General features: G+C 37.3%; 1 protein-coding gene across 2 annotated transcripts; it reads right to left on the bottom strand.

The window, feature by feature from the left end:
- Positions 1–850: 850 nt before the first annotated feature.
- On the bottom strand, positions 851–12,391 carry LOC131026509 (putative late blight resistance protein homolog R1B-23). Of its 2 annotated transcripts, none has more exons than XM_057956384.1 (3): positions 12,081–12,391; positions 9,164–11,919; positions 851–1,070 (listed from the first exon to the last, which is right to left on the bottom strand). In XM_057956384.1, the coding sequence occupies exon 2, from the start codon at positions 11,906–11,908 to the stop codon at positions 9,194–9,196; it is 2,715 nt and encodes a 904-aa protein (XP_057812367.1). In that variant the 5' UTR covers positions 11,909–11,919; positions 12,081–12,391; the 3' UTR covers positions 851–1,070; positions 9,164–9,193. The 2 variants fall into 2 exon arrangements, with proteins under 2 accessions (XP_057812367.1, XP_057812368.1); XM_057956385.1 differs by lacking the exons at positions 9,164–11,919; positions 12,081–12,391 and adding exons at positions 1,210–2,735; positions 2,780–4,284.
- Positions 12,392–15,478: the final 3,087 nt, after the last annotated feature.

Raw genomic sequence — 15,478 nt, 5'->3', positions numbered from 1 at the left:
TTTTTACTTATAAATTATATGTCAAACAAAATTGGATTTTGGGTGGTTGTATATATAGTCCCTAATAATAATAATAATAATAATAATAATTTTAACCTTATAACTCCCTATTGAAAAATTATACTATTATAAACAAATTCTGCTTATACTAAATTATCCATGATGCTAACAAATTTAGGAATTTGAAAGTTCCTTGTGTTTTGGATTGCTGGAGTTTGCATCGAGGTGATTAGGCACTTTCGTTCGTTTTGGGCTTACGATTTTGAGTTCGGCCCATGTTTTCCTATTTCTTTAGAATTCTGTTTGGGCTTTGGATCCTTTATCGGCCCTTTTAGTTTATTAGGTGGTGTTTTTTTTTTTTTTTTGAGGCGGTGTTGCATGTTGTTTCAAGGGCTTTATGTTTTATTTTTCGATTAATATTTAATTTAAGTAATTAATATCCTTTTTTAAGGGATTTAACTAAACCGGTAAACTTAATTTTAATAAGTAACAGAATATAAATTTTAGCGTGAGTTCGATTAGACATGAGAGGTGATGTAGGATCAATCTCAATATATCATTTGCAAAAGAGATGGTAAACAAACACAATAAACAAGCAATCAATCTCAGAGAAATTGAAACAGAAATAAGTTAATCGTGGATTTAATTCAATCTGCTCTGGTCTGATTCTAACACCTTGTTTGATCCTCACATGAAAATCTATCTGTAAAGCCGGTTTCTCTGTCTTTGAGTCTAACCAACTAATTCCAAGTTCATTTTGAAATATGAAGCCAGAAATTAACTATTATACTGCCAGAATCTGAGATTTTTAAGCTATTAAACAAACAAATCAACTGATTACACACAAATGTCAAAACAAAGTGAAAATCATGCATCACAACTAATGCTTTCACACAAATCCAACTTACAACAATTTCGGTAACAAACTGCATACACAATTCAGCATTCAGGTTTCATAATCCCCAACAAAATCCAAATCAAGTTACAAATCCTTAAATTCAGACGACAAGGTGATACAATCTACATTATGGGATAACGCAACGTCTGACCCCTTCAGCTCTCCCATTTGCCTGAAAAGTGACAGAACTATGACTATAACAGAAGATATATATTTATGACATGAATTGATTTGGTTTGTATGTGAAAAAAGAGAAGAAGTAGGGAAGAAACATTAAGACGTGATATATATTGCAAAGTAGTGAGACTAACCTGTCAGACAAGTTGCTAATTCACTTGAGCTCAAAAGAAGATTCGACGATAAGTTTGAAGGAAAACTTATCTTTCAACTGATTGGCACAAGCCACAGCTAAAGGATTGCAATCCACTAATTTAATGGTCGTGATCGAAGACTGATCATCCGACAAATCGAGTTGTTGCAATTTGTAGCAGTGCTTCATCCTTAGTATACGAAGCCTCGGGAGACTTCCACGTTGAGCTCTCCATTGCACCAAATCGGTGTCTTCAATTCGAAGATCAATAAGATTCAAGAAACTCCCCGGTTTTATTTCCCACTCTGGGCCTCGAAAGGCATAGCATTCTAATCGGAGAAACTCGAGATTTGGAAGCAGCGAACCAATGTCATTTAGAGACCCCCAAGGATATCCAACGCCAATCAATTCTAAACAACCGAGACTTGATGGGAACATTGAAGGATGAAAAATAGTAGGAAACTCACGCCTTATCTCGGGATTCCTGATTCTATAGCAAAGTGTTCCCAAATTCCGGAGTTCTGATATATAACTCAAAGAACTCAATGGGTTGACTTCATCATCATCATCATAAGGCTTCAACTCCACTACAATTTCTAGTTCCTTTAAATTAGGAATTCTTTTGAGAACTTCCCTTGTACAACTGTTTGCACTCACACCATAAAGTCTGATGAGTTTATTCAAGGTAGCATCATCAGTACTTGGGGTTGGTAGGTCCTTTCCCGGGATCTCAATATGCTCTAATTCTTGCATGTCCCAAATTTGCACAGGCATATATGACTGAACTCCAAGCTTTTTAATGATCATATGTCTGTAAATAATCAGGAATTGAAGTTGAAAAAGGTTGGATATGGAAGCAGGGAGGTCACCGTTGTAAGTTATGGCAAGAAGTCGTAGACAAACTAGTTTGAAAATTTCAGTTGAGATATGGTAAAATCGGACTTGACCAACATGTAGTACCCTGAGCAACTTGAAACCCATGGCTTGTATTGGAATTGGATATGGGTGACCAAAACAAAGGAGAGAACGGACAGTCGATGCACAATCATTTTTTATCGAATCAGACACTTGTTTGAAGCATAATAAACTGTTCCAATGGGAACACAAACGGCGCTGGTCTTTTATAACATCATCACAACTTTGTATGACATGTAGAAACTTGATCCTACTAGCTTCTACCCTACACATGTGCTGCCAACAAGAATGCACACGATACTTTCTATACCAAAACCAAGGTTCATCCTCCCGTGATTTGTCGAGAACAACATGATACCACATCGAAAGCTTTCCCAAGCATGTCTTCTTAAAAAGATAAAAACTTTCTTCTCCACTCTGATAAAGAAACACATCAGCACTCAAAGTATAGAAGAGCAACTTTACCGTGATATCCCAATATGGAGGGAAAGCTCCCATGTAGAGAAGAAACATTTTTAAATATTGGGGAAAGTAATTATAGCTTGGGAAAAGTACCTCTGATATTTGATTATACGCATTCACAAAGACTGAACTATGTTTTTTGATGATTACCTCAGTCCAATATTCTGGACTGAACTATGTTTTTTGATGATTACCTCAGTCCAATATTCTGGGGTCTTGTCAGCTTCTGATAAGAGCTTTGCAACCGTGACTATCATAAGAGGAAGCCCTTCACATTTCAACGCAATCTTCTCTCCAAGTTTCTCAAGTTGAAATGGAAAACCCTCTTCACCAAACACTATTTCACCAAGTAATTCCTTACTTTCTTCTTGATTCAACAAGCGTAATCTTTCAAATTCACACCCACCCTCCGTGCATACTATTGCTTGTCTGCTTGTAAGTAAGAATTGAATCCTTCCATCAATATTCTCATGTCGCAAGAAATTTCTAAAGATATTTACTGCTTGCATCTCCCAAACATCATCGAACACGATGAGACATTTCTCATCCTTCAATTTTTCTTTCAATAGGTCAACTAAATTCTCCCCATTTTCAAGCAGTTCGTCAACGTTAAACACTTGAGCTAGAACGCATGCTAATAGGTCATAAGATTCACATTTTCTGCCCACTTTCACCCATGCTCGAAACTCAAAATGGCTCCGAATTGATGGATCTTCAAAAATATGCTTAGCAAGAGTTGTCTTTCCAACGCCCGCCATCCCAATAATCGAATAGCTTTTATCTTCAAGAAGATTATCTCTAGCTTTTTGAAATTCATGAGATAATCCAACCATCTTTGACTCGATTCCACCAAAATCAATTCTTGAGGAAATAGGCTCGCCTTCTTCTTCAGCCATATTCTCCATTTCAATGATATACTCTTCCTCCATCATCTTCACCATCTCGACGAAGCAATCAACATGGTGTTGCAGACTCTGCAGATCTACAGAGAATGACAAGTTGTGTCTCTCGCTTTCGAGGTGTGGAAGAATCTGATGTAAGACATGGGATTCAAGTAAATCTTCAAATTCCCAAACTGCCTCTTTGATGAGTTCATCCACAGCATTCACCTTCGTCCTGATCTTGCTGCAGCTGGTGTTGTCCAATCTTAGCAGAACTATCTGCAAGTGATCCATCTGGTCGTAGGCAGGTTGCAAGATTTGTGTAGAGTGGTAATCGAGAGAAATGCGACATGATTGTGGAATATGCTGAATGGTATTCTTGAGAGAAGCCGCCGCACCATAAGCCGCCATATCCAAATAATCTGCTGCTCGTTGAAATAAAATTACTTCCTCAAACTTAGCTCAGAAATTTTCCTCCAAAACTGTGTGGTAGAAATCGCCTAAGAAAGAAACGGAGAAGAAGAAGAAGAAGAATTATACTAATAAGCAAATGGAGATGAAACAAATTAATGATACATCTTTAGCTCTCTGCTGCTATACCTGATCTCGTGGCGCAAGTCAACGGCGGCGGCAGCTGGTTTTGATACAATTTCAGAAGCATTCAAGAATTTGAGTAAATGATTTGAAGAGATGTGTATAATGAAAATGGTAAAATGGATGTATTGATGATTTTGAAGGCAAATTAACGTGTGGAAGAATAATTATAGGAGCGACAAACAAAGCAACGAAAGATTAATTATGAAGATTGAGCAGTTGATCAAGCCGAGCACGTTGAAAATTATAACAGCTGCAAGCAATCTAACTCATAAATAATGACAATTTGACATTTTTACATAATTTAAAATTTTAAAATAAATAAATATATTGTGGCTAGTAGTGTACATTAAATAAAAATACTGATAAATTGCAAACATTAATTTTCTACATTGTTAGATGTGTAACTCTGTTTAATTTATTTGAATTATCGAGTTTGACATGAATTTTTTACGTAGATTAGCTTATCTTTTGAAAAGTTTGATCATTTATAGTTACATGCAATTCATCCAATTTTTTACTTATAAATTATATGTCAACAAAATTGGATTTTGGGTGGTTGTATATAGTCCCATTTAAGCTAATAATAATAAATAATAATAATAAAAAATAGATAAATTTAACCTTATAACTCCCTATTGAAAAATTCTACTATTATAAACAAATTCTGCTTATACTAAATTATCAATGACGCAAACAAAGTTCCTTGTGTTTTGGATTGCTGGAGTTCGCATCTTTCTTTGTTTTTGGGCTTAAGATTTAGAGTTCGGCCCATACTTTTCTTTTTTCTTTAGAATTCTTTTTGGGCTTTTGGTCCTTCAACCTTTTGTTGTTTGGGCCCTTCCTTGGCCCTAGTGTGTTGTCTGTTGTTTCAAGGATTTTAGGTTTTATTTGTCCTGTTTAATAAAATATTAGTATTTCGATTAATATTTAATTTATCAATATCCCTTTTTAAGGAATTTATTTATATTTTGATTCTATTTAATATTTATATTTATTTATTTAAAGAAATAAAGCTTGATATAGGTAAATATATCAAGCTTGACATATATATGAGATGGAAGTGTCATACAATTCATTCAGATTAATTGCAGCAAACGCATCTCTTTTCCACAATCTGTTATTAACATGCAATAAACACAGATAGAGAGCAGTAAAGAAGAATTCTTGCTTGCAAACTAAATTCATGCACAAAGCAAAAATCATGCATAACACACAAAATTTGCAGTCCTTAGATAAGAGACTAATGTTTTCACACAACTTCAACTTACAACAATTTTAGTTACAAACACAACTCAGCACTGAGGTTTCATAATGGACCAAAAAGAAGAATGGACCAAAAGAAGAATGGACCATAAGTTTGATGGAAAACTCGCCTTTTAATTGATTGGTACAAAGGACAGCTAAAGGATTGCACTCCTCTAATTCAATGGACCTGATCGAAGACTGATCATCCGACAAATCGAGTTGTTGCAATTTGTAGCAGTGCTTCATCCTTAGTCTACGAAGCCTCGGGAGGCTTCCACGTTGAGGTCTCCATTGCACCAAATCGGTGTCTTCAATTCGAAGTTCAATAAGTTCCAAGAAGCTCCCCGATTTTATTTCCCACTCTGGGCCTCGAAAGGCATAGCAACTTAATTCGAGACGCTCGAGTTTTGGCAGCAGCGAACCGATGTCATTTAAAGACCCCCAAGGATATCCAACGCCGCTCAATTCTAAACTAGAAAGACTTGATGGGAACATTGAAAGATGAATAATAGTAGGAAATTCACGCTTTATCTCGGGATTTGTGATTCTATATATAAGTGTTTGCAAATTCTGGTGTTCTAATATATAACTCAAAGAACTCAATGGGTTGGTTTCATCAACATCATAAGGCTTCAACTCCACTTCAATCAATAATTCCTTTAAATTAGGAATTCTTTTGAGAACATCCCTTGTACAACTGTTCGCACTCACACCAGCAAGTAAGGTGACTTTGTTCAAGGTAGCATCATCAGTATTTGGGGTTGATAGGTCCCTTCCCCATATCTCAAGATGCTCTAATTCTTCAAGATCCCAAATTTGCACAGGCACGAAAGACTGAACTCCACGCTTTTTAATGATCATATGTCTATGAATAAGCAAGAATTGAAGCCGAAAAAGGTTGGATATGGAAGCAGGGAGGTCACCGTTGTAAGTTATGGCAAGAAATTGTAGACAAACTAGTTTGAAAATTTCAGTTGAGATATGGTAAAATCGAACACGATCAGCATGCAGTACCCTGAGCAACTTGAATCCGATGGCATGTATTGGGATTGGATATGGGTGATAAGGACCATAACAAAGGAGAGAACGGACAGTTGATGCACAATCAATTTTTATCGAATCACACACTTGTTTGATGCATAATAAACTGTTCCAATGGGCACACAAGCGGCGCTGGTCTTCTATAACATCATCACAACTTCGTAAGACATGCAGAAACTTGATCCTACTAGCTTCTACCCTACACACGTGCTGCCAACAAGAATGCACTCGATACTTGCAATCCCAAAACGAATATACATCCTCCTGTGATGTGTCGAGAACAACATGATACAGCATCGAAAGCTTTTCCAAGCATGACTTCAAAAGTAGATAAAAACTTTCTTCTCCACTCAGTTGAAGAAACATATCAGCACTCAAAGTATCATTGAGCGTGTTTAGATGGATATCCAAATATGGACAGAATGATCCCACGTAGAGAAAAAACATTTTTAAATATTGGGGTAAGTAGTCATAGCTTGGAAAAAGTACCTCTGATATTTGATTATATGCATCCACAAAAACTGAACTATGTTGTTTGAGTACCTCAGTCCAGTATGCTGGGGTCTTGTCCGCTTCTGATAGGAGCTCTGCAACTGTGACAATCATAAGAGGAAGACCTTCACATTTCTTGGCAATCTTCTCTCCAAGTTTCTCAAGTTGAAAAGGAAAACCCTCTTCACCAAACACTTTCTCACCAAGTAATTTCTTACTTTCTTCTTCATTCAACAAGCGCACACTTTCACACCCACCCGTCTTGGATCCTATATTTCTTCTACTTGTAAGTAAGACTCGAATCTTTCCACCAATATTCTCTTCTCGCAACCAATTTCTCAAGCGATTTGCTGATTGTGTCTCCCAAACATCATCCAACACGATGAGACATTTCTTATCCTTCAATTTTTCTTTCAATAGTTCAACTAATTTCTCCTCATCATCATCTCCCTGGGTAAGCAGTTCGTAAGCATTGGGATCCACTTGAGCTAGAACGCATCGTAATAGTTCATTAGATTCATATTTTCTGCCCACTTTGACCCATGCTCGAAACTCAAAATGGCTCCGAATTGATGGATCTTCAAAAATATGCTTAGCAAGAGTTGTCTTTCCAACGCCCGCCATCCCAACAATCGAATAGGGTTCATTGTTATTTTCTTCAAGAAGATAATCTCTGGCTTTTTGAAATTCATGAGATAATCCAACCATCTTTGACTTGATTCCACCAGAATCAACTCTTGAGGAAATAGACTCGGCCTCTTCTTCAGGCATATTGTCCATTTCATAAGTGTATTCCTCCTCCATCATCTTTATCTTCTCGACGAAGCAATCAACATGGTGTTGCAGACTCTGCAGCTCTACAGGGAATGACAAGCTGTCGAGTTGTGGAAGAATCTGATGTAAGACATGGGATTCGAGTAAATCTTCAAAATCCCAAACTGCCTCTTTGATTCGTTCATCCACAGCATTCACCTTCGTCCTGATCTTGCTGCAGCTGGTGTCGTCCAATTTTAGCAGAACATTCTGCAAGTGATCCATCTCGTCATAGGCAGGTTGCAAGATTAGTGGAGAGTGGGAATCGAGAGAAATGCGAGACGATTGTAGAATACGCTAGAATCGTATTCCTGAGAGAAGTCGCTGCACCATAAGCAGCCATAGTGAAATTTTCAAGGCAGAATAGCTGAGAATAGATTTATCATTTTAAGAACTAAAGTGTAATTAAGATGAAAATAAAATTATTTATACAAAAAAAGATGGAAATAAAATGGTTTAAAAAGGTAAGTGAGAGAAATAAGTGGGTTGGGCCGTTCATTATTTTTAATTGAGTTGGGCTTAATTAACTAAGTGATTGGGTTTGCCAACTAAATATACATGGTTCTTATAATAATCAAGAAATTGGGCTACAGGTCTAAGCTGCCTAATTAACTAAATTAAATAAGCAATTAAGCTACTTGTTTAATATATTTGTTTGTCTAATTAATTCATTAATTAAAATAAAGGTTGCTTTTGTTTTATAATTGATGATTTCGTATATATGTTGGGTTTACAACCAACGCACATGTAATTGAAATATTGTTAAACTTTTTATAATTAAAATATCGATTAGATGTTGTTTCGGCTTGATTATAACTTAGTATCTTAAATTTATTAAATATCAATATCAATAATATCCTCTGGTTAACTTTCCACTCGTCACAACTAAATAAAAGTTCATCATAAATTTATTATATGCAAAATCGACTGGAAAATTAGTCAAAATACATACAAGCAGATCAACAATTTTCTAATAAAAAGAATAAAAATAAAAATAAAAAGAAGCACTCTGCAAAACAAGAATCTTGATTTGTCACCATGATCATAATTCTGTGCTGCTGGAATGCTTCTCGCAATATGAAGCCAGAAATTAATTAGTATATTGCCAGAATCTGAAAATGTTAAGCTATTAAAAAAACACATCAACTGATTACACACAAGATCAAAATAAAGTGAAATCATGCATAACAAGTAATGCTTTCACACAAATCCAACTTTACAACAATTTCGATTAGAAACTACATGCATAATTCAGCATTCAGGTTTCATAATCCTCGACGAAATCCAAATCAAGTTACAATCCTTAAATTAAGACGACAACGTGATACAATCTACATTATGGGATAACGCTGCGTCTGACCCCTTCAGCTCTCCCATTTGCCTGAAAAGTGACAGAACTGTGACTATAACAGAAGATATATATTTATGACATGAATTGATTTGGTTTGTCTGTGAAAAAAGAGAAGAAACATTAAGACGTGATATATATTGCAAAGTAGTGAGACTAACCTGTCGGGCAAGTTGCAAAGTCACTTGAGCTCAAAAAGAAGAACGGACCTTAACTTTGAAGGAAAACTCTCCTTTTAAATGATTGGTACAAACGACAGCTAAAGGATTGCACTCCACTAATTCAATGGACCTGATCGAAGACTGATCATCCGACAAATCGAGTTGTTGCAATTTGTAGCAGTGCTTCATCCTTAGTATACGAAGCCTCGGGAGGCTTCCATGTTGAGGTCTCCATTGCACCAAATCGGTGTCTTCAATTCGAAGATCAATAAGATTCAAGAAACTCCCCGATTTTATTTCCCACTCTGGGCCCCGAAAGGCATAGCATTTTAATGTGAGAAGCTCGAGTTTTGGCAGCAACGAACCAATGTCATTTAGAGACTCCCAAGGATATCCCAACCCTTCCAAAGTTAACATTATGAGACTTGATGGGAACATTGAAAGATGAAGAATGGTAGGAAACTGACGCTTTATCTCCGGATTCCTGATTTCATACATAAGCGCTTTCAAATTCTGGAGTTTTGATATATAACTCAAGGAACTCAATGGGCTGGTTTCTTCATCATCATCATAAGGCTTCAACACAACTTCAATCATTAAATCCCTTAAATTAGGAATTCTTTTGAGAACTTCCATTGTACAACTGTTTGCACTCACACCAATAAGTGTGGTGAGTTTATTCAAGGCAGCATCATTAGTATTAGGGGTGGGCAGGTCCCTTCCCAATATCTCAAGATACCGTAGTTCTTGCATGTCCCAAATTTGCAAAGGCATATATGACTGAACCCCACGCTTGTTAATGATCATATATCTATAAATAATCAAGAATTGAAGTTGAAAAAGGTTGGATACGGAAGCAGGGAGGTCACCGTTGTAAGTTATGGCAAGATATCGTAGACAAACTAGTTTGAAAATTTCAGTTGAGATATGGTAAAACCGGACACGAACAACATGTAGTACCCTGAGCAACTTCAAACCCATGGCATGCATTGGCAGTGGGTATGGGTGATAAGGACCATAACAAAGGAGAGAACGCACAGTGGATGCACAATCACTTTTTATCGAATCACACACTTGTTTGAAGCAGAATAAACTGTTCCAATGGGCACACAAGCGGCGCTGGTCTTTTATAACATCATCACAACTTTGTAAGACATGCAGAAACTTGATTCTACTAGCTTCTACCCTACACACATGTTGCCAACAAGAATGCACACGATACTTTCTATCCCCAAATAAATATTCATCCTCGTGTGATGTGTCAAGAACAAGATTATGCCACCTCGAAAGCTTGTCCAAGCATGTCGGCCAAAAAAGTTCAAAACTTCCTTCTCCACTTGGTTGAAGAAACACTTCAGCACTCAACGTAGTGTTGAGCATGGGTAGCCAGAGATCCAAATATGGAGGGAAAGCCCCAATGTAGAGAAAAAACATTTTTAAATATTGAGGTAAGTAATCATAGCTTGGTAAAAGTACCTCTGATATTTGATTATATGCATCCACAAAGACTGAACTACGTTGTTTGATGAGTACCTCAGTCCAGTATTCTGGGGTCTTGTCAGCTTTTGATAGGAGCTCTGCAACCGTGACTATTATAAGAGGAAGACCTTCACATTTCCACGCAATCTTCTCTCCCAGTTCCTCAAGTTGAAGAGGGAAACCCTCTTCACCAAACACCTTCTCACCGAGTAATTCCTTACTTTCTTCATTATTCAACAAGCGCACTCTTTGGAACCCACCCTCCTCGAATGCCATTTGTATCCTACTTGTAAGTAAGAATTGAACACTTCCACCAATATTCTTTTCTCCTAAGCAACTTGTCAAGCGATTTGATGCTTGTCCCTCCCAAACATCATCCAACACGATGAGACATTTCTTATGCTTCAATTTTTCTTTCAATAGTCCATCTAATTCCTCCTCCTCATCATCTCCTTGGGTGAGCATTTGGTAAGCGTTGGGATCCAATTGAGCTAGAATGCATCGTAATAGTTCATTGGGTTCGCATTTTCTGCCCACTCTGACCCATGCTCGAAACTCAAAATGGCTCCGAATTGATGGATCTTCAAAAATATGCTTAGCAAGAGTTGTCTTTCCGACGCCCGCCATCCCAATAATCGAATAGTGTTTATCTTCAAGAAGATTATCTCTTACTTTTTGAAATTCATCAGATAATCCAACCATCTTTGATTTGATCATTCCACCAAAATCGATTCTTGAGGAAATAGGGTCGCCTTCTTCTTCAGGCATATTCTCCATTTCATAAGTGTATTCCTCCTCCATCATCTTTATCTTCTCGACGAAGCAATCAACATGGTGTTCCAGACTCTGCAGCTCAACAGGGAATGACAAGCTGTCTCTCTCGCTTTCGAGTTGTGGAAGACTCTGATGGAAGACATGGGATTCAAGTAAATCTTCAAATTCCCAAACTACCTCTTTGATTCGTTCATCCAAAGCATTCACCTTGGTCCTGATCTTGCTGCAGCTGGTCTTGTCCAATTCTAGCAGAACTCTCTGCAATCGACCCATCTCGTCGTAGGCAGGTAGTAAAATTTGTGGAGAGGGGGAAACGAGAGAACTGCTAAACAATTGTAGAATACGCTGAAGCTCATTCCTGAGAGAAGTGGCTGCACCATAATCAGCTGAGAATATGATTTGTGGAGAGGGGGAAAGGAGAGAAATGCGAGACGATTGTAGAATATGCTGAATCGTATTCTTCAGAGAAGCCGCTGCACCATATGCAGCCATATTGAAATAATCTGCTGAGAATACGATCGTTGAATTAAAATTGCTTCCACAAACTTAGCTCAGAAATTCAATTTCCTCCAAAACTGTGTGGTAGAAATCGCCTAAGAAAGAATTATAATAAGCAAATTGAGATGAAACAAATTAATGACAGATCTTTAGCTCTGTGCTATACCTGATCTCGTGGAGGAGTCGGCGGCGGCAGCTGGTTTTGATACAATTTCAGAAACATCCACATTCAAGAATGAATATTTTGAAAAGATGTGTATAATGCAAATGGTAAAATGGATGTATTGATGATTTTGAAGGCAAATTAACGTGTGGAAGAATAATTATAGAGCGAGAAACAAATTAAGCAACGGAAGATTAATGTTTTCAACCAGTTGATCAAGCGCGTTGAAAATATGATTGTGGTGTTGGCGGTGGTTGAAGGATTTTGAAGATGCAATTGTTACTCTGCACAAAGTCAGCTCTACACATGTATTCATTGATGATACTACCACCATCAACGCCATATATTCAGCTGCTATATCTATATGGGGAGAGTTCAATGGAGACCACTCTCCTATATAGAGAATGAAGACCAAATCTTGTGCGTTGATTCTAAAATATCCAACGGTCTTGATTTGGCTGATTTTTTTTATAATTTTCGTTTATTTTATTGCTAGAAGGTTAAGTTGGTCATTTTAATTTCTCTCTCTATCCATACGTTTTTAAATGTTCATCTCTCTCTCTATCTAACCAAATACGTCTGATTCATTTCTCTCTCTCTCTATCTCTCTCTCTCTCTCATATACTTGACAATGGAGGTCTCTTTTCCGGCGAAGCCGCGCCAGACCAGCAGCGCCGCTCCCCCATGTCTGTCCGTCTCTCCTCAAAATCATCGTCCCTTCCTTCCTTGGTAATGGCCGCCGTCGCAGGTGGAGCCACGAACACCGCCGCTCGCCCTCAACTCTAGATCCCTAAATCTGCACTATTTTCTTTCGATCTCCGGCGACCACCGGGTGCCATGGCCACCGCCCTCGCTCTCCTCTCTTGACCGATCAATATCAGCCGCCGCCACCCGAAACCCTAAGTCGTAAATCTTGACACCCCCTTCGATCTCTCTTCAATCCCCAGGCGGAGGGATTCTCGAGGCTGTGCTGCCCCGGCGTCGTCAGGGTGAAGCCGATGAAGACGGCGATGGTGAACGCTCGTGGTGGCGGCCGTCGCGCCGTGCCGCCGCCGGATCTGCAGATCTGCATATCGTCAAGGAAGTGTTCGTAGAAAATAATCAATGAACATATTGATGTTCGTCAATATGATCGTAGAAACACCGATGAACATATTGATGTTCGTTGTATATGTTCGTAGAAAAATCAATGAACATACTGATATTCGTAAATATGTTCGTAGAAAAACCAATGAACATACTGATGTTCGTCAAAATGTTCGTAGGAAAACAATGAACATACTAATGTTCACCTATTATGTTCATTGACCGATTAGGTCCCAAAATTGGAAAAGATGAATTTTCGGGATTTGTTCAACCAGATGCCATAATTCGTGGATTTGAGTGGACGTTTTTGCCCTTTTTGGATTAAATAAATGCAATTAACCATTATTTAATTACATGAAAAATCAAATCAGGAAATAATCTGGATCATTGATTGGATTGAGATGAATGGCCTTGATTTGGTCTTCATTCTCTATATAAGAAGTGGTCTCCATAGAATGCGACCCTCTATCTATATATATATATTAAAGCAAGGTTTTTGGTTGCAAAAATTTCCCTCCAAAATTATCATTGATTTATTCAATGGATATTAGATTTAAGTTTTTAACTATTACTTAATGACTAATGATTGCTACCCATCAAATACTTCATTATTTTTAAATTCTACAGATCCAGACAGATGCGTCGACATTGAGGCCATGTGCACATCATTGATTACACATAGTCAATGATCATATATTTGTGGATAACCAAGTTTTCGATATTAATCGAAAAGATTAGATTTTTAAAAATATTGAATGTGAATAAAGTTTAAAATATAAAAAAGTAGTTTCCAAAAAAAAATTACATTTTTTGTGAAATATGAATCTGACACTACTATGTCATTTTAGTTTGCAAATAAACTCATTAGAAGGAAATAATGAAAGTTTAAATTTCAATATACTTAAAAAAATTCATTTCAAGAGTAAGCTAGTATGGGTGAATTAATCAAGCTTGAGCTGAATAATATTCAGTGAATATTACTTCGCTCATCTCTCAGTTGCATCTCTAAATCGGATTAATAATTTCAATATTACCTGAAACACTATTTAATTATATTTTTAACAGCCAAAAAAAATTATGATCTCGAACACATGTAATTCGAGACATTTCTTTCAATCTTAATTATTAAACACCGAAATTGATTCAATTTTACAAGTAATTTTAGTGTCAGATTAATTGCATGCAGTAAACATCTCTTCCACAATATGTAATAAAATGATAAACAGAGTTGCTGCAGTAACAATCACACACACGCACAAAGCGTGAAGACACATCAGCAAAATAAAAAGGAAGGAAAAAGAAAATAGCAGCAAACTAAAGTGCATGCATATATACCAGCATGTACAATTATTTCTTTTTATTCTCAATAAAATGCAACAATCTTAAAACAGATTCACAATAGAGCAATGGCCAGTTGGCCACTAGCTATTGTTAACACATGGTATTTATCATAATGCAGAGAAAAGAGAAGATTGATAATTGTTGTTGTATTGCTTGTTGTATTTTTTTTCTACTGATACACTTCTCCCATTTATAGTGTTTGATGGGAGATGATATTTAATATTGCTGATACAAAGTCATATAAGGATCCCTTGATTAAGGGATCCTTGTTTTCCTGCTGCTTTAAGGGATCCTTGTTTTCCTGCTGCTTTTACGGACTTTGGTGTCTTATTCTCAACACTCCCCCTCAAGTTGAGTGACAGGATTTCCGATGCTCAACTTGGAAAGAACTTCTGAAAAACTTTTGAAGTCCACAGCCTTGGTTAAGATATCAGCGAGCTGATCTTCGGATCTCACAAACGGGAGCTCCACAATCTTTTCTTCAATCTTCTCCTTGATAAAGTGCCTATCCACTTCGACATGTTTAGTTCTATCATGTTGAACTGGGTTCTCGGATATGCTGATGGCAGCCTTGTTGTCGCAGTACAATTTGCACGTCTTTGTTGGGTGAAGGCCTAATTCCATCAACAATCTTCTTAGCCAAAGGACTTCAGTTAACCCACTCTTGATCCCTCTGAATTCTGATTCTGCACTTGAGAGAGCAACCACCTTTTGTTTCTTGCTTCTCCATGAGACAAGATTTCCTCCCACAGATGCAAAGTATCCAGCTGTTGACTTTCTGTCATTCGGGTTTCCTGCCCAGTCAGCATCAGTGTAAGCTTGTATCTCAAGGTGTCCAGCCTTTTTGAACAGCACTCCATAGTCAAAAGTCTTCTTCAAATATCTCACAATTCTGAGCGCAGCTTCCATGTGGTCAGCCTGTGGTTGGTGCATGAATTGACTAACAACACCAACAGCATAAGCAATGTCAGGTC

This window comes from Salvia miltiorrhiza, chromosome 5 (genome assembly GCF_028751815.1).
Source record: "Salvia miltiorrhiza cultivar Shanhuang (shh) chromosome 5, IMPLAD_Smil_shh, whole genome shotgun sequence".
In the NCBI taxonomy this organism is placed as follows: domain Eukaryota; kingdom Viridiplantae; phylum Streptophyta; class Magnoliopsida; order Lamiales; family Lamiaceae; genus Salvia; species Salvia miltiorrhiza.
The sequence above is the reverse complement of the archived record's forward strand: the minus strand, read 5'-3'. Positions and strand labels throughout refer to the sequence as shown.

Excerpts from the sequence above, each read along its gene's own strand:
- LOC131026509 (XM_057956384.1), bottom strand. The coding sequence starts at position 11,908 with ATGGCTGCATATGGTGCAGCGGCTTCTCTGAAGAATACGATTCAGCAT.